Source organism: Syngnathus typhle, linkage group LG1 (genome assembly GCF_033458585.1).
Source record: "Syngnathus typhle isolate RoL2023-S1 ecotype Sweden linkage group LG1, RoL_Styp_1.0, whole genome shotgun sequence".
NCBI classification, from domain to species: Eukaryota; Metazoa; Chordata; class Actinopteri; order Syngnathiformes; family Syngnathidae; genus Syngnathus; species Syngnathus typhle.
In genome coordinates, this window is record NC_083738.1 from 21,812,938 (window position 1) to 21,839,174 (window position 26,237).

A 26,237-nucleotide genomic window follows, 5' to 3' on the forward strand; every position below is an offset into this window, starting at 1 on the left:
ATGAAACGTATAGCACATTCCTAGAGAAGCACGATGTCCCACACTGATGAGCTGTTTTTTCCACAAGCTACACACCTTCGGGGCTAACTGGTGCCAGCACATCGATGAGCACTGCTCTAAACTGTCCATAGCGGTTTTGAATGATTGTCTGTCTCAACATGTGCCCTGTGATTGACTAGCGACCAATCCAGGGATGTTCAGCATAAAAGAATGGATAGATAGAATTGTTGTTGGGGAGGCAGACCATTCTGTGCAGATGATAGATGGATGAATAAATGCATGTCTCCACACTTTGGAGTGAAGAAAAAACTTGAGTACAGGTCTCGCATAGCTTTTCTAGTTTATGTGGAGTCTCACAGTTGCATTCGAGCCACCCTGGAGTCCCAGTTTAAGAGAAAAAAAAAAAATCACAACACATCTCCACTGACTCAATTGCCTCAGAACACGGCACATTAATCAAAGAAAAGTAGCCCTGGAGAGGTGCCCTCCCCATTTGAGGTCAGCGCCTTTGGATTCCAAAGAGGAAACAGTGGGGAGATATATTACCGCCGATTCCCCAGTAATTCTTCATGGACGATGAGTGACTGTTGCTGAATACCAGCCTGCTAGTGAACCCACAAACAAGATGAACATTCCCTGAGATCCTGGCCGCTCCGTGACAGCAGGAGACCCGCGAGCCGTAAGATCAGCAAAACAATGGGCCATTAGCCTCGGGTTATCAGGACCCGGCACCATTAACAAAAACAACAGCGAATGAAGTGGGGGCGCCGCACTTATTCCCGGAAATAAGTGTATTTTTAGTGGGGGTATCATTTTAAGGTAAAGGTTGAAATACTCTTAAATTAAGATCATACTGGTTTTTAGACGCGAGTTGTTTTTTTTTATAATTGAATTCCTCATTCCACTCCTAGTTTAGTATTAGGTTTAATTTTTTCGGAACACCAGGTTTTTATAATGTGAGGGATTTGTGTTTACATGAGGTGTGGCCTAGTGAGTGACCTCATGACCTGTGATTCCAGCCTGACAAGAAAGGACAAAAAAAAAAAAAAAAAGAGTCACCCATCTTCACACAAACACACAAATACAAAACAAAAACACAAGTAGCATGGAAAACAGAGTCACACACAAAACTAACCTAAACAGCCAAACAGTTCAACTGGCTCTAAGCTCTGGGTGTCACTCACTAGGCCTGGCCCTTTTGTTATTAGTTTTGTTTGGGGTAATAAAAACGTTTTTCAACTTTAATTTTTCTTATCGGTGAGGGTTATGCAAACTGGAAATAATGCACGCCAGGCACTGATTGGAGAAGTGACTCTCACGTAGTGGGTGGTAAATTGTGCAAAATGTTTGTTTTATCAAGATTTGACCCCGCAAGCGCTTGACACTGTAAATTCATTCAAGATCATATCTCATTTTTGGACAGAAGGGGGAAAGCTGAGGAAACAGACGGCGGTGCAAGGCTGATATAAGAGAGGGTGTCCAAATGAATAACTTACAAAAAAAAATTCTCAATATTCAGAATGGTGTTCACAAATCCAAATGTCAAACGGAGGGGTGATCCGCTGCCACAAGTACAACAAGCTTGCTTATTTTTCCTTTGTTATTGGCAGTGATCTCTTAATTTTATTCAGACCTCTCTGGCCCAGCAGCCGAAATGTATCCCTAACCCCTGGGGTGCGAGGTTCGGGGTTGCCTTTATGGGTAGCCAGGTGGAGAAGTTATCAGCGATCCCCTGTTGACTGCCAAGGTCTATGAATCGGCCTTATCTCCTTGGAGCAGATCACGTTGGCGTTTCCTGTTGGAGGTGACGCACATCCTGGCCCTTCCTGTCGCTCCCGTCGTTTCCTCCTCAGCCTCTCGTCTCATCAGCTTGATTGTTTGCCACTGCATGCGGCGAAGGCTTTGGCATGGCGGGCGGGGGGAGTCGACGGATCGGTGGGCCGGCGAATCAAAGCTATTTTGTCGATAGAAAAGCTGCATGAGCGTTCCTTCCGTTTTTTTGATAATGAACCTACTAGTGGGTCAGTAGTACGTGGAGCTTAAGATGGATATCAAGGAAATGATGCTCAATAGGACAAGACTGCACTCTTTCTGTGTAGTCTCCGTGTGGTGACAGCTGTGAGGCTATTAGAATGAAATACAATCGCAAAACCGCTCGCGTAGAATTCATCCCATCTGGGCAAGCGTTTAATACAAATACATGTTATATCGTTTAAGGTTTAACACATGTACATTTGTTTTTCTTCATACTTGCAATGTGACATGATAGCCGCTTTTACGGCCATTGCTGCCTCTCTCTCGCAGATGCGTCATCGACTCCGAGCCAACGGTGGTCAACGTTATGGAAAAGAGAAACGCCAGCAACTGGATTGAAAGTCTAAGTACAAAACCTAAAGTGGTTCAAGGAAAAAACAAGGTATGCTTTTGTCACATGTTTGTTGTTCCATTTGAAAAATTGGTGACTGCAGGATTTTTATGAGGGCTGCGACTGGCCAATATCAAGACGATATTCAATGGCAAGGACAGATTTGAGTGGAATTTTTCCACGAGGAGTAGATTAAAGTCATATTCCTCATCTGAAATGAATAAATCTTTCCCAATTCGCGTCCAATGAATGTGACACGTAACTCTTACAAGAGCAACTCTGACCAAAACACATGAAAAGGCGCATTCATGGCAGACCCTAAAAATAATAATAAATAAATAAATAAAAAATACCTCTTCATTTATGGACTTGGAATTATTTGTATTACTTTTGGAAGAAGTGGCCAGAAGATATGTGATACAAGTTCATCTGAAAAATCTTAGATTGTTTTTAAACGACTGAATTGTTATACAAGCACAAATGGGATTTTCCAAATAGGAATGTGCTTTGGAGATCTGGAAAACAAATTGCAAATAGACATGAATAAAAAAAAAATAATGATAGTTAGACTGAATCTATGACATTTGCTTATTGTAATTTTTTCAGAATACTCTTTTTTTTTTTCCAACAAATATAAATAAATTTATAAATAAATAAATAGCATTTATGCTAATAGTAAATTGATGCCACATAGCGAAGAAAATACTTAAGTGATATACTGTCCTACATAAACAAAATACCTTGTTGGGTAAAAGATTATTTACATAATAAGCGCGAACGTTTATACTCACTTGTATGTGTGCATACAGTTCACGTATTTATAGAAGAGTCGGAAAAATTCAAACAAGATAATGAGTGAAACAAAAGACTGTATCCCCTCAGGCTGTAATGTCATTTAAAAAACCTCACTAATTCCCAAACAAGAGAGAAGAAAACGACCCAACTCCTGTTTGCGTCCACCTCAAACATAATCAAGAACAGATTTGACCGCATCGCTTGGGGCTTTCCCTAGAATAAACTTGACAGAGTCCAACTTGGGCACAAATTCCTCAAACTAGAAAGAATCATTATTATTTTTTTCCTCACTCCTGAAATTACAGCCTTGTTGACTTGGTCTTAATGTGGATGAAAATTTGAATACCTTTTCTTTTTTTTAACAAGGCTAGTAACTGTAAATGTTGCCATTTTCACAGGGCATCCCTTCTAATACGCAGCAGTCATAAATAGCCGAGCCCCATTTGTTTACAAGTACCTGCGGCCGAAAGCGCTTGCTTTATGAGGGTGACGACTAAGGGTCAATGATAACAAGCGCTAGTTTAAAAGACGAGGGATTTGCTGGCGAATTCCTTTCTGTCACTCCACATAAATTGTGTCGACCCGTGAATTAGACGCCGGTCGCGACGGGGTGGGGGGCCTCCGAGGCGGGCCGCCTCCCCGAGAAGGCCAGCGAGGGAAAAGAGGAAGTCTGGTGGGCTCACCACTCAGACTACAATGCAGTGAGATGCAGACTGCTTTTTGCGCTTGGCTTACATCATATTGGATGTAACAGAAATCCTTGTTAGTGTTTGAGGGATTTTAATTATTATTATATTCAGCCTTAATCCTACAAGACTGACAATTAAAAAATGAACAACTTACTTTTGTGCCCACTGTTAATACTAATTTGAAAAGGCTTTTTTCACCCCTTAACTCTAATTGCTTTGTTCCATTCAGACTTTGAGCACCCTGGTAATTGGAAAAGCCTTTGTGTCGGGAAATTACTCCTGTTTGGCCCAGAATGAAGAGGGCAAAAGCATCCATTCCTTCCCTTTCTTTGTTAGCGGTAAGTGGTCGGTCGCACTCAGATGTCTTCATTTCGTGAATATGCCTCTGCAAAAAATAGTACGGAATAGATACCAGATGATTTTAGTGTACAATATTGCAATTCTATGATACTGCGATGAGCTTGCTGAGTGTACATTGTGCAATAAAGAACACCAGAGGGGGGGGGCATTCATTGAAACCACGTTCCAGCTTCAGGGTGTAAGCGAGGCACATCCATGCTGAGCCATCATGTCACATAAAAAAAAAAAAAAAAAAAATCAGCTATGAATAACTGCATTCTTTGCAGTGCAAGACGGTCATTCTTTTTCTCTTTTTATTATCGAGGCCTCCGCTATGAGAATTTGCATTTTATATGCATCTGAGCATTTCCAAATGTTTCCACATTGACTAATCAATTGCAGAACTGGTGGAGCAACGTAAACTCAAATTGGCAACATAAAAAAAAAGAAGGAGAGAAAAAAAAAAGAGAAATAGCAAAAGAAAGAGAAAGCGAGAGCAAGAGAGAATGCCACTTGAAATTTTGGGGGAAATGGCTGAAACCTCACAAATTATTAGACCCCAGTATGGGAGCATTCCCAAGAGGAATTCAACGCTGGTCCAGAGGTAGGGAAGATGAAGGATGGTGGAATGCCGCTTTAAAAAAAAAAAAAAAAAAAGAGGACAGAATTGTAACAACAGCTGTCTTCTGTTACGGAACACAGAATGCTTCTCAGCGATGTGAATAAACAAGCACAGTCTGGTCCCCCTGGGGCCCGCGCTCAGCTTCCCTGCAATTGGTCGACTGCTGCGGCACCATCAGCGACGCCGTCGTGCGGCAACGTGCTTCCAATTATCGGTGATGAAACAGGAAATAACTCACATTTGACATTCCTGTCCCTGCTCTGCCTCTTCAACATTGGCCGGGATGGCAATTTAGTACCTGGGCCTTATGCGCCTTTTATGACCACCACTATCATTTTATAGTTTTTCAAAAAGGCATCCAAATGATACAAAATTGAATACAACAATACACAGCTGGGCCACGAACATCCGGATGAATGTATTTATAATAAATATTCTTATAACATGCCCAAAAAATAATATAAAATGCATCCTTACTCAGCAGGGATGCTGATTTTCAAATGTATGAATGGAATGATGTGTGCAGATTGAGACAAATGTGTTGTGCTAGTTGAATTTGGCTGGAAAAGGTTTGATTCGGACCGACCAAAAAATGCTGACATGGCATTGCTAATACAGAAAACCCCCGTTTACAGCTGCTCTTCTGATCTGAAAGATGATATCTGTTTGAGGGCACAAAAAAAAAAGACTTTTACACACGACTGTTCTTCAAAGAAGAGCTACAGCGTGCTTGCTTCAAGTTTTTGTCACTCCCAGATTAAGATAACTGTGAAATTGAAAGAGAAATTTTAAAATGTTCAACCAAACCAAACCATCATCCTTCTTTGCCCCACCCAGATCACCAAGCCATTTCCATCCAGCCTCAGTCGGCTTTGGAGAGGGACGACATCACTTTGAGCTGTCGGGCTTCCCGTTATCTCTACACGGACCTGCAGTGGCTGGATTCCCGGAATCGAAACGTCATCTCAAACGTATCTCGTCTGAAGCTTGACCGCTACTCAATCGCCATTTCTCTCAGTTTGCGAAACGTCAGCAAAAAAAGTGTGACGGGTTACAAGTGTCGAGCCTTCAAGATGCAAAATAAGATGGAAGTCAAGTCGGCTACTTTGAATGTCATCGGTAAGTAGTACGAAAGCCTTTGGATATTCACTCCCGATCCTACTTTTTTGTCCATGTCCGTCATCCAAATATTTTAAAGGAGTAACAGTCATAGAATAGTCGTGCAGTTTTGTAATTCAAAGTGTGTTTTTGCGTCATTCAGCGAGAACGCAGCCGTGGCTAAGTCAGAATCTCACCGATCGGGACGTGAACAGCAGCAACACTCTGATGCTGACCTGCCTGGCGCAGGGGGTCCCTCAGCCCAACATCACGTGGTACAAAAATAGCGTTCTACTTGAGGAAGGCCCAGGTAAATTATGTCATGCTACCTTGTTACTATATTAAATTGCCATTTTTTTTAGACATGCTATGTACAGTACCATGTGAACAGCACCAATATTGACTTAGTGACGGCGTACTCATTTGTACACAATTTGGTCCTAAAACCTTTTTGATACTTAAAACAAAGCATTCATTTAATTGCAAAATTATTTATTCCGTAATTTGTCATTGAACCAGGCGAAATGTCTGGCGTGACAGTTTTATTTTATTTTATTGGTTATGGGGCAGTTAGGATCCAGCCCTGTAAATTCTGCCTAACAACAAGTCACCACATATGATAAACCCCTATTCACATTTGATAATGGTATGAAAATATGCCATTACAAAAGTCAAGCATTTGTTATTAGCCACCACGCTTTTACAAGCTCAAGCACCTGATGAAAAGGACTTAACACCGGTTTCTTTTTTAATAAGCAGTTCTGCTAACACATTTGCCGCCTGCTTGCAGGAATCTCTTTGAGGAGGGACGGCACGCTCATCATCGAGAGGGTGAAGAAGGACGACGAGGGTCTCTACGAGTGCGTGGCCAGTAACAGCGAAGGTGTCAGCAAGACCAGCGCTTCGGTCACCGTGCTCGGTAAGATTTACGTGACCTGTGGAAAGTGTTTAGAGTTCTACTAATGACGGCATTGAGAATTTGACAGCTCGACGGCTGCAAGGGCACTTGTGATTATTTATTCATGAAAAGTGAAAAGGGGGGGCCTTCGTCTTGTTTCACAACTGTCCACATGATGTTTACAGTAACCGATGTGTATCTTAAATTACGCGTCATCCAAGTGTCGTTCGTTTGAAGCTATTGTTTGTCTTTTTGCACTGATGACTTGAGCCACTGGCAATGAAAAAAAGCTGACTCCATTTTTCATTTCACAGAAGAAATACTGAAAGTTTTATTGCCGGAATAAAATCTGGGGGTTACATCCTTGCCATATATCATGAATGGTATAGATTACATCTAATGGATCCTTGCTTGCGAAAAATAATTTTCCTAAAATTCCTAAATCAAATACAGTACAAGAGAAAAAACTGCAAAAAAATATTGTCTTATTCCAAGCAGTCAAATCTATTGATATGTCCTAAAATGGAAGTACTAGTTGACACCCAACCTTTTCTGTGATGTTGACCCAGTAATGAATCATTATGAATATTTTCACAAGGAAAAATATGAAGTTTGCCCACTCACGTTGTCAGTGGCTGAATTGTTGTCTCGCTCGCTCTCTACAGGGGAGGAAGGGAGGCCGAACGTGGAGGTTATAATTCTGGTGTGCACTGGAGCCGTCGCCACCTTCCTTTGGCTCATGCTCATCCTCTTCATCCGCAAGCTGAGAAAGGTAAGATGCTGCAGAGCTACAACTTTTTGTGACATTTTTGTTTGGTGGTGTGATTTTTATAATGGTGGTTTTGATACTTGTTCGAAGAGCGGCTCAGAGCAAACCGTTTTGGTGCGGTTTCTTTAAATGCTTCACACCCCAGTCCCACCTGATGTATACATGACATATTTGTAATTTTCTTTAGCCGAGGTAGTTTACTTGTGCCACAAACATTCTGATTGATTAAAAGAGGTCAACGGCAGAAGACTTGTTAATACAACCATACATCACAGGTAAAAAAATAAATCCCCTCACAATATTTATAATATCTTTTCTAAGCAAGCACTGCAGTCAAGTTTCCCAGTAGGCTAATGCTAGCATTTAGGTTGTCTGTCGCTGGGCAGTGTTCACAAAAAGAAATACTTTGGCAACTGTACCAAAAAGTTCAATACAACTGTGTTGTTCTTTCAAGGACCTCAGAAGTGAGTAGCACATGTTTGAGAAACATTGGCAGAGTTCAACAAAGTATAAATATTTTTTTTATGCCAACATAACATTGTCGTTCACTCCGTCTCACACAGCAACAGCCCGCACACTACAAAATGGGTCCATCCATCATCATTGACCCCGACGAGTGTCCTCTGGATGAACAGAACGATCTCCTCCAGTACGACAGCAGCAAATGGGAGTTTCCTCGCGACCGTTTAAGATTAGGTGAGTGAAATTTTGAAAACATTTTTATCATTCAACATCACTTCATGTGAACATCTAACCCTTCTGCCTTTTCCAGGCAAAACTCTCGGCCATGGCGCTTTTGGAAAAGTGGTGGAGGCTTCCGCCTTTGGGATTGACAAACTTTCCACCTGCAAGACTGTTGCAGTCAAGATGCTGAAAGGTTTGGACATTTTCATTCATTTGTCTTAATAGGACGCCACGGGTGGGGAAATACTGCAGAGTGTTGCTAGGAATTCTTGTTCACATAACACACGAACCCCGATGGCCCCTCAGGTTCAACTCGGGGGCTCGGCTCGCATTAACCTCACATGGGTGGACCGTTAGGATCTAGGTGGGGTTCTGTCGTACACTTCAAAACAAATTGGAGTTTTTACCAAGTCTGGTTCGGAATATTTGTCATTCATGAAGAGATTTTATATTGCGACTCTCAAATCGGGTTTCGAAACATTTGAAATTATATCATCACAATTTCTTTAACCAGCATTGAGGCGTACATAAAGTAATTTTCTTCACTTGGCATTAATATCATGAGCGGCTCTTTGGAAAACAATTCCATCGAGGGTTCCTGGTGTCCAAATAAATAGCGAGCCCTAGATTCGGATGACAGAGACTGACCACTAACCGCGACTGAAAAGATAACACAAAAAAAAAAAAATCAACAATAAAATCTTGAATAAACGGGAGTTTTACACTTTTGCAGTTTTTACATATTTCACTAAAATGTGACATCATTTTGAGCCCAAAGTGTTTTTATTAGTCCACAAAATGTCAAATTTTAAATTTATATGCACCACCGTTTAAATTTAGAGAAGACCCTTTGCATTAATCGTCGCTATTGTGAGATGAGCACGTCATTCATCAGCAAAGATAAGAAATTTAATAAACAGGCCTGCGTGACAAATGTAGCGGCTGTTGTGGAATTAATCACGTTGCAGAAATAAAAGGCGCTCTCGCTGGCTTTTTAAATTGACTCGTAGGTCAACTTTAATTGAAACCAGCAGATTGACTCGATTTGGCGCACGAGTGAGAACTGCGAGGCTCATAAACTTCTGGGAAGACCAAGCGATATAAAACACTCCAAAAGTCAAAATCCTCACTCCACCAAGCTTATCCGCCTTTTGGCATTATGTTTAATGAACGCGCGATATTAAATTCCAAACTCAGCCGGTGTTCCGAAAACGATAACGTCTTGTGTTTTGAATCAGATGACGACTTCACTACTATACATCTGAAACAGACTGAAAGCCATTTAAGAAGTTATTTTTCATAGTCCGTGTTCTTGTGGACTCTTTGTCCTCTCAAGAACAACAATTCAGCAAACTAGTAATATGACTTTGGCTTGATAGTATTTTCTTCCCATAACTTCAAACCTTAAAGCAAAACTACAATGCCGCAATAGTAGCACAACTATGTAACAAAAGGACGCCACTTGTAACAAATGATGAGGTCTTTCTATCCATTCCATATTATGTAAAACTTTATTGAAAGGAGCAGAAACAATAGAATTGTTGAACCTGCCTTCCCCCAGGCGGCGCGACGTCCAACGAACGCAAAGCCCTGATGTCGGAGCTCAAGATCCTGATTCACATCGGCCACCACCTCAATGTGGTCAACCTGCTGGGCGCTTGCACCAAGCCTGGAGGTCAGCCTCTGCCATTGCTCTTTGACATTACACCAAGGTGGCCACTCATAACGGCCAAATGTACTATGCCCTCAAAACAACTCAGCTTGAAGTCATTAATGTCCAGACAGCAAAAATGAGTACACCTCTAACCACCTCCCAAGTTGTCAGCTAGCTTAATCCTAACATCATAAGTGAAACGACATGGACAGGCTAAGGGAAATTAGCGTAGGTGTTGGTTGACTGCTTCATTGTGCAAACAGGGCCCTTGATGATGATCGTGGAGTTCTGCAAATACGGCAATTTGTCCAACTATTTAAGAAGCAAGAGAGATGACTTTGTGGTTTACAAGGTGAGTCTCCAGCTTTCTTGCACAAGACTTCACAGATTAAGCGGTAGCGTCTCCTTCAGCACGGCGTGCCTTTTGCCTTCAGAGTCAGGACGGCAAGGTGTCGTCGGGGACGGCGAGCGAGCTGAGCGAATTGATGAAACGCCGTCTGGAGAGCGTGGCCAGCACGGGAAGCTCGGCCAGCTCCGGTTTCATTGAAGATAAAAGCTACTGTGATTCCGAAGAAGAGGAAGAAGGTAGAGGCTGCTCCCCATGTCCACTCTTCTGTTTCTGTTTGGTCTTCCTGTGTAGCCTCCACCTTCCTGCTGCTGCTACTAAACACTGACCTACATTCACAGCCAAATTTGTAATATTTGTACCAAGCAATTGTCTTCATTTCCCTCAACAATCTACTACGTTTTATTCATAAGCATGTTCATTTTTGGTTTTCCAATCGAATTTGAGCCTCTCTGTTGATATCTCAATTTGACTGCTGGAATTTAAACGTCAAAAAAGAAGCCAAACTGAAAGTCTAGTTGGTTAAAATAGAGTGATGTCAGTATTTCTGTGCACTGATTGGTTAGTCAGAGCAAAGCTTTTTACAGCGTCCAGCAAAACATATCCCCCCCCTCACCCTTGACCCCCAACTTCAGCTTCCTCCCACGCCGCTTTTGCAGCCCTCCCACTGAGGCACAAGCACTCCCCCTCAGATTGTTCGGCGCTCTCTGTCCGATGGGATGTTTCCTCCTCCTGTTCGGTGGTACAATCAGTCCAGCAGGCAGCCGCCGTCACCCCACTGGGTCTGGAGGCGACTTTGTTTTCTGTTCTGACTCTCTCTCTCCCTCTCTCTCGGCTGAGCACGTCAGACATGTTGTTCCGAAGGTGTTATTTTGGTCCGATTAGCTGTTTACCCAGGTGGGACTCCTTTTGAGTGGCTCTCCGGACCCCCGACCTTCACCCTCCAACCCTGAGCGCATACTTCACCTGAGCCATTGTGAATTATTCTTCCCGTTTATAAATGGAGTCCTGAGGAGGACAGGCACTGCCAAAACATAAATATTTGGATAATATTTCCCAGATAGGAATAATTGGTTTCATTGCAATACATGACAGACGGCAAATTGTCTTTCACTGGATGACTATTTCCTCTTCTCATTTGTTTTGCAGAATCTGAGGATTTATACAAGCGAGTTTTGACTTTAGAAGATTTGATTTGCTACAGCTTCCAAGTTGCAAAGGGCATGGAGTTTTTGGCCTCTCGCAAGGTATTCCAAATCACTGATGGCGCTTTCAAGTTGAATTGCTTAATTGTCTCCAAACTTTTTCTCTTTGCCGCTTAGTGCATCCATCGGGATCTGGCTGCTCGAAACATCCTTCTCTCCGAGAACAACGTGGTGAAGATTTGTGATTTTGGGCTGGCCAGAGACATCTACAAGGACCCCGACTATGTGCGCAAAGGAGATGTGAGTCACTAGTGCATTTGGTATCGGCCACATCCACCCGTTTAGATCACCAAATAATTTGTAATGCAATATATTGACATTTCAATAATATAGTGAATGAATCGGAATCTTAATTTCCCCGTTCGCCAGGCCCGGCTGCCGCTCAAGTGGATGGCTCCCGAGGCCATTTTTGACAAGATCTACACCACTCAGAGTGACGTGTGGTCCTTTGGTGTCCTCATGTGGGAGATCTTCTCCTTGGGTAGGTAACCTGACAATTGGTTGATTGTAGTCACAATTTTGGTGGCTTCCGTAAAATATCGGACTTTGCGCAAAGCTGTTTGTGATTGAAGGGCCAGCGATCCCAATTTGGAATGTGATTGGTTAAGGAAACAGTGAATAGTTTTCATTGACATGACAACACATACAGCCTACAAAATAAAGACTGTAAATTAGCTCCATTTTACTCAACAAATATTCAAATGGAAGTTGCAAATGTAGCAGTGCTTCTGATTGTGCTTGCCAAACGCCGTTGCCAGGCAACCCCATCATGATGCCAATGCAAAATGAGCCGCCACTTGCTGTTAAACCGCAGCGAGGACTTTACGCACGTTAAAATGTCACCATGGGATGCCGAGAAAACCTCACAGAAAGTATAAAACATCTGGCTAGCGTTAGCCTGACAAATAAATCTGAAAAACAACAATAGAATAGGACCGACTTTGCGTTTGTGTCATTTAGGCCTGTACAAAAAAAGCTAATGGATGACAGCTCGTTTTCATTAAGCAAATTAATTGCAACGACGACTTTTGAGTGAACATGTGTGAAAAGTGGGTCACGTTCTAATTCAGATTTGGGCTGTTGTTTTTCAAATGTACAAAAACATTGATTTCTAAAATAATTTCTAAGTGCCCCACAAACGTTTCTTTTTTTTCCCCATTATCACCAGGGATCTAAACTTGTGCGACAGGTTCGTGTAAAATGTTGAGATGGTGACTTTGGACCACTTTCAGTCTAATGCATTTAAAAAGCTAGTATAACACGTTACATATCTCAGAGGATTGATCTGGAGATGTTCCAAAAGACCGCCATTTATTTATTTGACTGAAAACGTTTCACTGCTGGACCTGGGCTCGAACATATAGTTCTTGCCTTAGCATTTTGGAAGAAAATCAATTGCTAGTGCTACTTTTGATTGATGATACTTGTGAGGGAAAACACAACTCAAGAGTAAACTTGATGCATTTTACATTTATTGACTGTAGAGTGTAACTACTGTAAATGTTTCTGTGCCAAAAGTGGCAATTATTTCACTTGACTGCCACATCAAATTTTATTGACAGAAAATTCTGGCTCTGCTTCCAACCTCTATCATCATGTCATGAGTAAACGATGAAAGCTGTTCAAGCATTCATTCCACATCCTACTAGAGCCTTGGATTTCTTACTAGAACTAAAAGTCGACTGATGCCTGATTACAATATTGAATAAATGATTTTCCATGACATCATATTGTATTTTGTGTTGCCGTCGGCTGACGTAGGCGCGTCGCCGTACCCCGGTGTACAAATCGACGAGGAGTTTTGCTGCAGACTCAAAGAAGGCACCAGGATGAGAGCCCCGGAATACTCTTCTTCTGAAATGTGAGTGTTCATTTTGGTTGCCGTACCATACCGCGAGGTACACAGTTAAGTGACTTTAACCTCTTAACACAGGAACTCCGATTTTTTGGGAGAGGTTTAACAATTTTGTCGAAATTCCAAGAAATGGCGATAGCCTATTTTGCTTGAAATCAAATTTGAAAACGGAGTGAAAAGGAAATATTTCAAGTCTTGCTGTAAATTACGGAAGGTTTTTTATGACTACAGAAGGTGACATCTTTGGAAAAATTTGGGATTTGTTTGCTTGCGGGTGAGTTTGGAACATGGAGGCTAATGTTGTTGTCTTCCTGCTGTAAAAAGCCGCACCATGCCGCCATTATTTATCAATTTAGCAGATCACAGTTAGGATAACTCAGGGCAGCCCCAGTTGGTTCTTTTTTTATTTCCACGTCGCAAGAGGTTGCGGCTCAAGCTGTCAGAGAACGGCTACAAACACACGCAGCGGAATTAACCTCTAGCACTTGAACCGCATTCATCAAGATATCAGCAGGTTTCATCTTGCAGGTCTCACATAGATCAAGAGGGAACGCGCGAGGAGAAATTCGGCACCAGCCGGTCTGCATCAGCACATCAGCTTTTCATTTTCAATCAAAGTTTCCGCTACGTGTAGATGCTTTGATAGCGCATCAAAAACAAGTTTTCTTCGGAGAACACAAAGATTGATGGACTATGCAACCACCGTACGTAGCGGAGACACTTTTGTTCATCGTTGTGTTCCACGCAGGAAATATGTTTGCGGCGGCGGGTCAAAACTTCCCTCTTTGTGTGGTCTGCATTAGAGTTTGACATCCCACCTGTTAAGGCGAGAATGTCGAAAAATCCCCTTCGAAAGCAAGTGTATCACAGGAGGAGGAGGAAGTTGCAATATCGCAACATCTGGTTTTCAGATTAACACTGAGTCATTATGAACCAAAAGGAAATGAGAGAGGTGCAACAGTCATCAAAAAAAAAATACTTAAGATTTGTCATCAATTTTACTGCCAACATTTCTACTTCCTCACATTGTCAAAATTGCCTCGTTATTTTTTTCACCCTCAGCGGATGAAGTCAAACAGTTGGAATTAAGGAGTGGCGAAGTTAACAGTGGTTGAGATCTTAATGAAGCACAAAAAAGAGGTACGAGTGGAACGTCATTGAAGCAAGATATTTCTCATCGTAAAATAAGGATTCCCTTATTCATCGAGGGGCATCAAACTAATTATTGTCGTGGGTCACATCAGTGGGCCGCCATGATTGTGAAAATTCTAAATGTACAACGTATCTAGTGTCATCATATTACATCATTGGCCTTCTAATTTACAACAAATTGCCCTGATGTAAAATTCTGGCAAGCAAACATTTAGGTATTCAGTGATTATTGCAGTGCATAGCAAAAAATGGAGGTTTCTTTTTTCAGCAATCTATCATTTACCATTTAGCAAAGCTATGTGAACACATTGTCACCAGAGCGCCAGTCTTTTTATTTTTGCACACAAGTATGTGTGAGCACTTTTACCACAATTACGATCCGTCACCTATACCGATCACAAACGGAGGCTCGGATGATCACTTAAACGGAGGTTGCTCGGGAAGGGGAGGGGGGGTCTTTTTTTCTCTCCAAATTCCTTCATGAAAGGAGCAAACCGTACACAAGGACTTTGTGAGTCTTCCCACATGGCCCCCGACGCTGACGGCTCGTCACGGAGCCGTCAGGAACCATGTGCTTCTCACACCCATGACTCGAGACCATGACATACGGCGCCAAAGCTCAGAGCACTTCAAAAATAAATAATTGGAGATTCAGTTTCAAGGTGACAGAAAGGTTGAGCCCATCCCTACTATCTACTTAAGTAGAAGTACACATTTTTGTGTTGAAAAAACAAAAATACTGACTTAACCTCTTTAAGCATTAAAAGGTGAAATGTCCAAAAGTTAAAAAAATATATGCTTTGTGCCACTAATGTGCTTCAGCCCCCTCAAACCACCAATGTTAGACATATTCAAAAAAAAGGTGGTCATCCGCCGCAAATCCCTCATCCCGAATGGTCGACGAGAAATCCAGACAGCCATTATCAGTTTGGGTGTCACCTAGTGAACACAAACTCCAGCCGAATCGGCCACCACAAGTTAATTAAAGGCCATGGCATAAAAAAAAAAAAGTGTCTTTAATTAAATGTTTCTACTGAGGTAGAAGTTCTGATATCTATCGGTAGGGCATTCCAAAGCTCTGAAGCCCGAATAGAAAATGCTCTAGACACTACGGACTTCTTTTTGGCCCTAGAGGTTACTAAAAGACTAGCGTTTTGCGAGCGGAGGTTACGGGACGGAACGTAAGTCACAACTAGGTCTAAGCCATGCGGTGTTTTATAGGTCAATAAAAGAACCTTGAAGTCGTAGCTTAGTGTTGAAATGCAGCTTTAAGTGGCGTGGCCATGTGAGTGATATGAGGAACTCCGCCCCTATCTTTAATTGTCCGTTTATTACGTTGCGTCTTCTCCATCTCCATTTATTTTGTGTTGTGCATTTGCCTGTTTGTCCCATTAAAGCAAAAAAAAAAAAAAAAAACATCTACAGCTGGCAACATGAAAAACTGTCCTCAAGTATTTGTACTTGGTTACTTAGAGGTGCACCAGATGTTGCGCCTCTCTGACTAAACACAGCCTGACATTTGTGCACTTGAACATCCTAAATATTTTGGCACTGTGAAGTCCCATGTTACATTACCTCAAGCCTAATGTATGTTTTTACAAAGAATGTGTGTGTGTCCGTATCCTGTAGATATCAGACCATGTTGGAGTGCTGGAAGGGGGAAGCACAGGAGCGGCCCACCTTCACCGAGCTGGTTGAACAGTTGGGAGACTTGCTTCAGGCCAGCGTGCAGCAGGTACATAAGAACAACACATGACACGCCCAAACAAAGCTGAAGGACCCACTTTACGGGGACTAAACATAACCCAATTTTCATTTCAGACAATAATCAGTTTGGAATTTTTTTTTGTTTTATGGCACTGGGCTGAATAGCTGTGCTGGTGATACACTAATCAATATAAATAAACACACAAAGGCAAATGTGACAGATTGTGTGGGGACACAATGTGGTACTTTTAATTACTTAAGTCACTGACTAAATTTATTTTTGTTTTACTTTTTAAAATAAAGGTTGTCATTTTTATTATAATTTGTATGTTATTTTTACATTTAATGTTCTGTTTAAGATTTTTTATTAATTACACGTGTAAATTTAGAAATGTTAATTTTTGGGTTTTATTTTAATTTTGTTAAAATCAGTCAAGAGGAATTTATAAAATTTTGTTTTATGTGCTCAAACATTTGTGACTGATTCAAAGATGTTTTAATAGCACATTAGGTTTGACATGATTCAAACGTCTTTTTATAGCACATTAGGTTTGACATTATTTGCACTGTACAAATTTGACCATACATAATTCAAAACTATAATGTTTACAATAATTTAGTTTTCATTATAATTTGCATTTAACAGACATTTAATGTCATTTCAGATTTTTGCTGGTTTTTTTTTTCTTATTTATATCAAAATGTATAAACTTACTTTCAAATTTTGAAATTGGTTTTAAATTATTTTCCAAAGAAATCCCAAAGCGAGTGCGGAGTGACATGACACGGCCTCGCCATTTTGGCGTCACAAAAGCAAATTGCAGGAAGTGGTCATGGCCTCTCCTTGTCCTGTGGCTTGAAGCGAAGTCGGCTCACAGTAGCCGACAAGAGGAAGTCACACTCATCGCGTACAAACACTTGGCGCGCATGAGCGTGACACCATCAGCCTTTTATTAGCGCTTCAGTGGAAAACCAAGAAATTCCAACAGCATGACAGCAGAGAATTTTCTGAATACTTAAAAACAAACACATTTGTCAATCCAACAAAATACTGACAGAAAAAGTTTATTTATTAGGGAAACTGTTTTTATTATCAGGGTTTTTAAACGAAAATAGGCCAAGTCCAAGTTTGACGTTGTGCTTCTTCATTGGGGTCACAAAATATGCTGGTGTTCCGTTTTTTGTTGAATATGAGATGCTGGAAATCCTTCCGGAGTCTTTGTGAATGTCAGCGGTGTTTGATTTACTAGCTATGACCGGGCTTTTTTTTTTTTTTGGCTGCTCTCCACACGGCGTGTGTGTTTGCATCAGCGCATCGCTTATGAATACGGGTCTCAGATGGGGTTGCTTTTTTTTTGTGTGTGTGTATGTGACCGATTTAGGGAGGGAAACACTACATACCCATCAACACCACCCTGCTGGCCAAAGTCGGAGACCTTGACGGCGACAAGATGATCGAAGAAACGCCCACCCGGCCTGTTTCGCAGCGCGACTCGAGCGGCACTTGGTAAGCAGGGTCAAGAGCGGGACTATTAATGAGAGTCAAGCAATTACAAAAATTCAATCAAATGCAAATTGTTTTCTTCCATTTGAATTCTCACAAATGTAACGAGGAGACAATCCAGCATTGTCTTCCTTGACATTTATAATATCAAACTTATGCAAACAGATACTTTAGCATGGTGTTCTGTGAGTGCTTCATATTCATCTCCAGGAGAACATTGTGCTGAGCCAACATATGCAGAGAAAGGAGTTTTTCTTTTTTCTCTCTAGAGTCCTGACAGACATTCTCCCCCCGAACTATATACAGCAATTATATAGATTTATGTATAGTCCATGTAATATTTCTTGTAACTCTCGGGCCTTTGCATATGTTCAAAGTATGTTTTACTGACGACGTGATGAAAAGCGGCAATGACAGATGGAACCCAAAGCTGAATTATTCCGATGGTCTTATAACCGCTTGGCGGCCGGGATGGCGAAGATTCCACACGTTGTTGCTCTTAGTCATTAAGTTCCAGCAGTTTTATTGCCGCTTGGCTCCCACATATGCAAACACTGAGACGGCCTTTCCTGGAAATCTTTCTGTGCGTCAGGAACATCAAAATCAGACCGGCCAGCGTCAAAACCTTTGACGAGGTCACTGTGGATGGCGACAACGATTACGTTCACCAGGTGAGCAGGACGTGGATGGATGGATGGATGGATGGATGGATGGACGGACGGACGGACGGACGGACGGACGGACGGACGGACGGACGGACGGACGGACGGACGGACGGACGGACGGACGGACAAACTAGCCAAAAGTCGTGTGGATTTACGATTTTATTTTGAGGAATCAATACAAGAAGAACTCGTTTAACATCTTTCAAACCTTGGGTGAAATAATATTGCGTGTGTATATGTGTTTTGATCAGGGCATGCAGTGTGACAGCGGGATGGGCCTCTCGTCCGACAACATGAACACTCTGAAGAAGCTGGAGTCCCTGGCCGGACGACCGCTCAGCATTATGGCTCTGGCGTACGTGCACGCACAAACGCACAACCAAACACACACACACACACGTGAGCGTAACATGTGACATGTTGTTTGCAGTATGAAAGCGATGAGCAAGAGCAAAGAGTCGGTCCTAAGCGAGCCTGACAAGGACAGGTACCCGGCAAACGTTCCTCCTCTGGACCTCAATCTAGACGACTCGGCGTTGGACGCCGACCTGGAATGTCACAGCCCACCACCTGATTATAACTACGTGGTGCGCTACTCCACACCGCCCGTGTAAGCTTTTGCCTCAAGAACATCGGCCAAACTGTGAACTGTGAATAGAACGATGGGCGAGCCGGGCTGACTTTGCGGGGGGGCTCGGGCGTTTGTGAAATGTGGCTCAGGTATTTCACCCGGCTCCATATCAGGCTTTTCTACTGTGAAACAGCTCCACAAGGTCCAGCAAGCGACACGCAAGAGGAAGAGACACACCTCATGTTAAGCTCATGTCAAAAATGAAAGGTTTTGAAAAGGAGACCATGATGCTTTTGTTTGCCCCACAATTCACAACAGTTCACAAGTGTCTTAATAATGCTCCTAACGCCATGAGAATTGATTTCTCTTGCCACTAACAACAAAGCTGTGAACTCTTCACTTAGCTTCAACATAGTTCGTTTGCCACAAAAACATTTGACTATAATCCCAGATGCCAAACTGCAAGTATGCAAGCCTCAGCGTATTTCATTCAAAAGTCCATTTTGATCACAGACCAGCTTACCTGTTGACTTTAATGTGTCTGTACAAAGACTGCCAAAGGTGCCAACTCAACTATTTGTATGCAGGTCATCCAAAAGTTAACTTTTCCATCACTGCTTACCTTTTGAGTAAAATGTTCCATGCTCTGAATTCATTGTCATCCTCCCCTTTACAGACAACTAATCATATGCAAAAAGCTAAAAGTTTTTTTGAATGTTTTATTGCAGCTCTGCTTAGGTTTTGGCTTTAAAGTAGTAATGTAAATGTCTCATGTTTAAAGGTGTTACACATATTTACCAAAATATCCAATTGCTCAGGTTGTCACTAATGAATCCAAGTTTTGTTTGAATTGTAAACCGAAGGAACCCATAAGTCAACAAGATAGAAGCATGATTAAAATGTTATAGGGAGCTTATGTTATTTCTTTTCAAACACAAAGTAGGTATTTATTTCACTTGTAAACACTGTCGACTCTGAACTTGAGCGTGTGTGGAGTGATGTTCAAGCAAAGCTGACTGTATTGACCAACAGGATTCAGCGGGTTTCCTCCTCATCGTTGCTGTCATGTTAGTGAACGCTTGCAGGGCGGCTATCTTTCATTGTTTTTCATTTATTTGTATTGAGAATGTCATAAGGAAAGTAAACAGTAAGTAAGGGTTGAATAAAAGCACCGTGGAGCAATTGTGTACTGTTTCATGGCCACCATAGCACAACCGACAAGAGAGATCTAAAAGTGATGAATTGTTATGTGCCGAGGAAATGATGATGCACTGATACTTTATATTTTCATATTCTAATTGTATATTTTATTTAACAGTATTGTAACTCACAAGTCGTACAATTAACAGCTAACTCCATTAGCCATGTTCATTCAACCTACTATGTTGGAATATTCCAGTTGACCAAAATGTCAATGTCGATGCAGCTTATCTGGAATATTTTTATTTTTTATTTTTAACACCTATGTAACCTGCAACAGTTAAAAAAACATGTACTTTGTTTGTCATTCGCCTTCATTTGTGTAGTGTAACAAGTTTTATTATGTTTCCCAACACTGTTGCTGAGCATATCAAGCAAATAAATAAAGATCTATATATTTATACTTTCAATGCTTTTTAGCAGTTTTTTTTTTTATTTTAAGACATACTTAATTACATTATTGCATATTTGATTTTTAAAATGGACATCTCATCTGTGAAAGGATTTATAATTTGCAACTATAGCTGTCCGTGGGAACACCGGTCAACAAATGAGCTGAGTTCTGAAATGAATCCAGCAAAAATCATCAAGAAAAAAATTACATATTGGTATAGTCATACAAAATTCCACGACGAATGAGTTAATCAACAGTTTTACCATTTGCTTCCCCTTATGTACTTTAATAAAAATAATATTTTAATGAAAAAAATGTATTGTCGTGTTTTTCAACGTACTTGACACAGAACTTACATCAGTGGAAAATGACTAATATAGTTTTCCGAGGATTGCCAGTCAACAAATTATACGATTGCTTAAATTAACTTAGCATTAAAACAACCAAACGTTTTCTGGATGGTTGGGTCGAATTTGGAATGTTTAACTAATTGTGCAACCCCTAAAGTCACTATCATGTTAGTTAAGCAATAATTGTGACATTTAATACATTTCAAGTTTACATAACTGCACAATAAGTATGAACCCTTACCCCGATTGCGTGCCATGATTGCAATCCTATCAAATTGTGTAATTACCTCCACTGGCCACAGACATGTTTGCGCCTTATCCCGATTACAAATATATAATTCAGAATAAATCCACACAACTGAACCAATTTTATCATTTGAAAAATATCCCCCAAAGCGGCATTCCTGTGAAATGACTCAAAACGGATAAAAATAATTGGTGCCCTTCAAATACGGATAATTAGCAGATATTTTGTTTTGTGTGGAAAAGTAAACTATTTTATTTTAAGGCCATACAGCCCTGCCCAACTTCTATCCCTGAGGACATCCTAGATAATGAAGTCGAAGGTTGCAAGATTTCCCAGCTCGGCTTCCATCTCATTGAACCCGTGACCTTCCTGTTGATTCACAAATTTTATTCTTAACTCATTCATACCTACGGCCAGGAATGTGACGCTCTTCGGACGCCGTGACGCCGCTTCCCGGTCGGGCGAGGTGTCGGCAGTACAAAGGAAGGAACTCTTAATCACGATGGTCCCGACTGAAGGGCGCCAAACCTGAGGCTTCCTATGGGAGCCAAGCTTCACTATTTATTCCATATTATCTTAATGTTGCATGCCAAACTTGTGTTACTAATGAGGACATAGTGCATCGAGCTGCATTATCAAGGCTCGGGTAGGAAATAAGCCCTTGCAATCTCTCGGTTGCCTACTGGGCATGTCAGATGGGAACACGAGTCTCCTTGAGGGTTCTTCGCTGTGTTTACATGGAGGGAGGTGAGCAGCAAAACATGCCAACACATACAAACAAAGGAAGGATGTTGGTGGGGAAAGGAGGTGATCAGGGCTGGGTGGGGGGGCGTCGAGGTGGGGGTTGACTGTCATGTTTTTTTTTTCATTTGGCAACAAACACAACAGCCTCGTGTTGGCAACAGTTATTTTCCGTGATGAGTGGCATCCTTTTGCCTTTCCTGTCTTGGGCTTGAATTTACTTCTCAATGACAACGTCCAAAGCGGGATATCCGAAAAGCACAATCATTCTCCACATTTGTTTCAAATGTAGTCAACTCCCATTTATTGAAGGAATCCGTTCCAGGCCATCCAAAAATGTGAAAAAACAGCGATAAAGACCCTATAAATGTTTTATGCATATAATTTTACCTCATTAACACACTTGTATTTTTAAAGATGATGTAAATATATTAGATCCAAGGGCACCTCATAAGAATCTTTGTGTACTATTAGATTTATGAACAAAAATGATCAAAAAATAGAAACAACCATGATTGCTTGTCATATCATATGGGCACAACATTGCAACAGCATTATTAAGATTTTTTTTTTTTTTTTTTGGTGGAGTTGCCGTGGCTCGCAATCCAAGATGGCCGATCTTCTGTGCATCAGATCGCGCAGGGGTCAAAGATTGCATTTGGAAAGGGCCATGAATTTTGTGAATTTTCACTGACAACTCGACGCAAATTACAAAATGACATTTTGAACACTTTTTTTTAAATAAATCGAAAAATGACCTGACCAAAGCTGTCGGATTTAAGCACCAAATGAGCAACTCAATTGTAGATGAAAGTCCCCCAAGTGTTCAGAATGTTTCAATTCCACAAGTGTGCCCTGCTGGTTGGAATCAATGTACAGCCTGCCTCGGCACGCACGTCTCTCTGATCTATTTTTGGGCGCGCTTGGACTCAATTAGCCGAAATCCGAAGCGTTTGCAAGATCCCGTCTGGTACGCCAAGAGTGCAATGTGTGTTGTGTTGCGAGTTGATCTAAAAATAGAAGCAGATGTTCCTGTTTCGCACGCCTTCCCACAGTGATGCACTACAGTCGCTTCGACAACATCCGCGCAAGTTATGCAACACCACCAATCCACACGTGGGAGACAGCATGGGGTTGGAATTTTTCTTACTCATTTGAAACACATTCTCCTCCACCAGTAGATAGATTTGTCCTGTGAGGGAAATTCAATAGGGAATGGGAAATTTATCACAGGTGATACCTGGATGAAAAAAAAAATACTTTAACCTCTCTCTAAACACATCTAAACATAATATAAGCCATTTTAAAGAATCCCTGAAGCCTATTCTCACTCTCACTAAAGGAGTTGAGGGATAATATTCATATAACGTCACTTTCAGGAAACAAAAAGACACTTGCTTACACAGTTCTCTAAAAGAGAGGCAGTGTGCTTGCTTCAAGCCGTTTGTCACGGCCCAGTTGAAGTAAATTGTAAAACTGACACAGGCGACAAAAGCAAATTAAGCAAGCCGATAAAGAAACACAAATCTGTTCAACCGAATCATATAATGTCAGCTGAGACCGTTAGCTTAATGCTAACATGGAATGTAAAATCACTTCCGGTAAATTAACAAAAGACAATTCTAAACTTTTTAGCAACTGCTTCTCTCAGTAACAGGCCACAAGTTTCTGACCTGGACCTGCAGTGCTTATTCACTTCTTAAAGACACTTCATGCCCCAAAATAATATTCTGCAATATTATATAGCTATTGATAGCATAAACAAAGACAGAGACAGTTTCCATATTTGAGAATGAATATCAATCTTAAAGTTGTTGCTTTTTAGCTTCTCAATACATCACCTCTTAGCAACTCCAAACCACCACACTACAGCAGTTGATCAATATTATTTTTAAATCAAATGAAAATATTAAATGGTACTCACCAAAGATGCTGTAGCAGAGTGCCGTGCTTGTCTTTGTAAGCTAGCGATAACGCTCACACATGCCACTGTCCAAAAAGTCCTTTTTGATTTTATACGAGCCGACCAGCACCGTTTTTTGTTGATTGGGAGTCTTATAATTCATCTTTCCTTGAAAATTTCACCTTGAAAATGAATTTTCATGCATATCCGATATTCGCCTACTTCTGTTCAGTCACCTGCACGTAATTATTGTCTTGATCAACCAATCAGAAAACAGGAAAAAATGACGTCACTGAGAGTTTACATAGGTGAAGATTCTCGAGAGAAAACGACTTTAATTCTTACCTTTACAAAACGCTTAGTTTCTTGGATAAATAATTGCATTTATTTCAATGCAATGAAACCTTTCCCATGTGCAGAATAAAACATTTGAATCTAATTGTTTTGTATGTTTTTTATTTGACTTTGTGTATTTTGTTTGAATAGTACAGTTTTGTTCCACTGTTTAGTAGAAAACCTCAAACTGCATCATATTATCATGCCTTTCTACAATTTTTTTTTTAACAGGTCGGGACGGGGGGGGGGGGTCGAGCACAGTCCTATAAGTTCTGCACGGAGCAACGCTGCCCTCTTGTGTCCACTCATGTCATGGCCGGCAAAGTGAAACCTAATGCCTCAAAATTCCACCAGAGAGCAGCAGTGCGTTGACAAAAGCTTGACTATTAAGAGACAAACATCTAAAAAAGTTTAAACACAACAATTGTCATCCTATGTGTTGCTGTTATTTTTAAGTGTCTTGCCTGTCTGCACAAGTGAACTTTACAGGTTCTCGCGTGACACTATATGGTAAAACACCACAAAGAAGTCTAACGTATTTCAATTAAACGCCTCACACGCAATAAATACAATTCTGTTAAAAAAAAAAAAAAAACATAGACAAGATTAGAAGACGAAAAGTGTTGTCTGTCAGTAGACACTCATAAATATTTTGTAGGCAATGAAGAGCCATCGTCAACATTTATGAGCTAATTAGTCACCTGACAAATGAATGAGCCCTTGAAACGGTTCCAAATGATATTGAAGCCATTTAAAAGTAGTCCACGTGGCTCGTTTTGCATGCCCGATTTTGAACATGCAAAGGGAGGATTTGCAATGATGACCCTATCGCTCTCATGAGGGGAACAAAGGGGGGAGGCAAAGGGGCAGGGGTGTCTTCATCCTTGTAACCGGAATTAGCTGCGAAGTGCGACCTTGAGGTGTGAATGCAGCACACGGTTCAAGGGAGGGGGAAGAGGAGGTGCGCTGTGGAGTCGGGGGGGGGGGGGGGTCTTCTCCCATACTTTGCACCTCGTTTGCAAGTGAATATGCGAGCAAATATTGGAAGCGTGGAACAAACGTGCACAGCTCGTCCGTTAAGGAGACACTTATCGTTTTATCAGATGGGAACGTTTCGGCTCACAAACTGCTGAGTCGATTTGACTGACGTCACACTTTTCACAGTGAAGACGCGCAAAGTGCTTCCTTATTGGAGAACCTAGAGAAACACGTCAATTAAAATAGAAGAATAAAAACAAAGACGTGATTTAAAAAATAAAATAAAAAATCTTATAGCGTATAAATGGGTTGCTCCCCCCAAATAGTCGTACATATTCATATTTACATTTATGCAATTATTTTTTCCTTAAACGCAGTGTTTTCTATCATTTTAATCAATTCGATTTTTATATCTGTCAATAAACACGTCAATAGGAGTGAAAATCAATTTGTATAACGGTGCATTTTTTAGTGTACGCTGATATTCGTTGAAGTCACGCAAGATTTTTTTTTAAAGGGGAGCGCACTACGCTTACTTGAAAAATAAATTTCAAATCACTGTAAAATGTAATGTTTTGAAACCCAATCAGCTTATAAAATACATCAATTCAATTTACCATATTAACAAGAGTGTATCGAATGGCATTTTCAAAGCAAAAAAACATTTAGAAATACGTGCAAAAAATAAAAGTGTCTTCATGGAATGGTCCCGGTCAGTCCAAACTGTTTATTATTATTATTATTATTATTATTTGCGCTTTTTTTCACTTTGTGGCCTGTGGTTGGCGCCTCTCATGTAAATGAAGGAATTGTGGAAGGCCCACTCTCACCTGATGACATGCCCCCTCGCATGGGTGTGTGTATCTGTGATGGGGGTGGCTGGAGTGGTGGGGTCACTTTCATTTGGATGCAAATGTAAAAAGGAGTTGACGTCAAGGCGGCTGGCTGGCTTGCAGACTTTTAGTGGCATCTTGTCAAGCAGCAGCAAGCACATCATGTGAGAACACCAGCAAACTGCACGGACTACAACAAACAAAAGAAGGGGGGACCCCCATTCTGGACCACTTTCACGAGGATTCCCTTCTAGTTTTTTTTCACCCCCTTTCAAGCATGTGCCCGGCTTAGACTTGTTCCAGGTCGAACCTCCTCCACGAAGCGCGAGCCAAAGCC

The 26,237-nt window shown here is 41.2% G+C and overlaps 1 protein-coding gene across 1 annotated transcript in view; it reads left to right on the forward strand.

The window, feature by feature from the left end:
* Positions 1 to 20,528, forward strand: part of kdrl (kinase insert domain receptor like) — a 34,291-nt gene extending 13,763 nt beyond the window's left edge. Inside the window, exons 11-30 of the mRNA XM_061282057.1 lie at positions 2,305 to 2,416; positions 4,079 to 4,187; positions 5,648 to 5,929; positions 6,072 to 6,218; positions 6,699 to 6,827; positions 7,472 to 7,578; positions 8,139 to 8,271; positions 8,348 to 8,452; positions 9,821 to 9,934; positions 10,177 to 10,265; positions 10,348 to 10,498; positions 11,409 to 11,506; positions 11,582 to 11,704; positions 11,834 to 11,945; positions 13,226 to 13,325; positions 16,101 to 16,206; positions 17,561 to 17,685; positions 18,275 to 18,353; positions 18,599 to 18,702; positions 18,778 to 20,528. Coding sequence (XP_061138041.1) covers positions 2,305 to 2,416; positions 4,079 to 4,187; positions 5,648 to 5,929; positions 6,072 to 6,218; positions 6,699 to 6,827; positions 7,472 to 7,578; positions 8,139 to 8,271; positions 8,348 to 8,452; positions 9,821 to 9,934; positions 10,177 to 10,265; positions 10,348 to 10,498; positions 11,409 to 11,506; positions 11,582 to 11,704; positions 11,834 to 11,945; positions 13,226 to 13,325; positions 16,101 to 16,206; positions 17,561 to 17,685; positions 18,275 to 18,353; positions 18,599 to 18,702; positions 18,778 to 18,961 — 2,509 coding nt within the window. The 3' untranslated portion in view covers positions 18,962 to 20,528. The remainder of the gene's footprint in view (positions 1 to 2,304; positions 2,417 to 4,078; positions 4,188 to 5,647; positions 5,930 to 6,071; positions 6,219 to 6,698; positions 6,828 to 7,471; positions 7,579 to 8,138; positions 8,272 to 8,347; positions 8,453 to 9,820; positions 9,935 to 10,176; positions 10,266 to 10,347; positions 10,499 to 11,408; positions 11,507 to 11,581; positions 11,705 to 11,833; positions 11,946 to 13,225; positions 13,326 to 16,100; positions 16,207 to 17,560; positions 17,686 to 18,274; positions 18,354 to 18,598; positions 18,703 to 18,777) is intronic.
* The last annotated feature ends 5,709 nt before the right edge of the window (positions 20,529 to 26,237 follow it).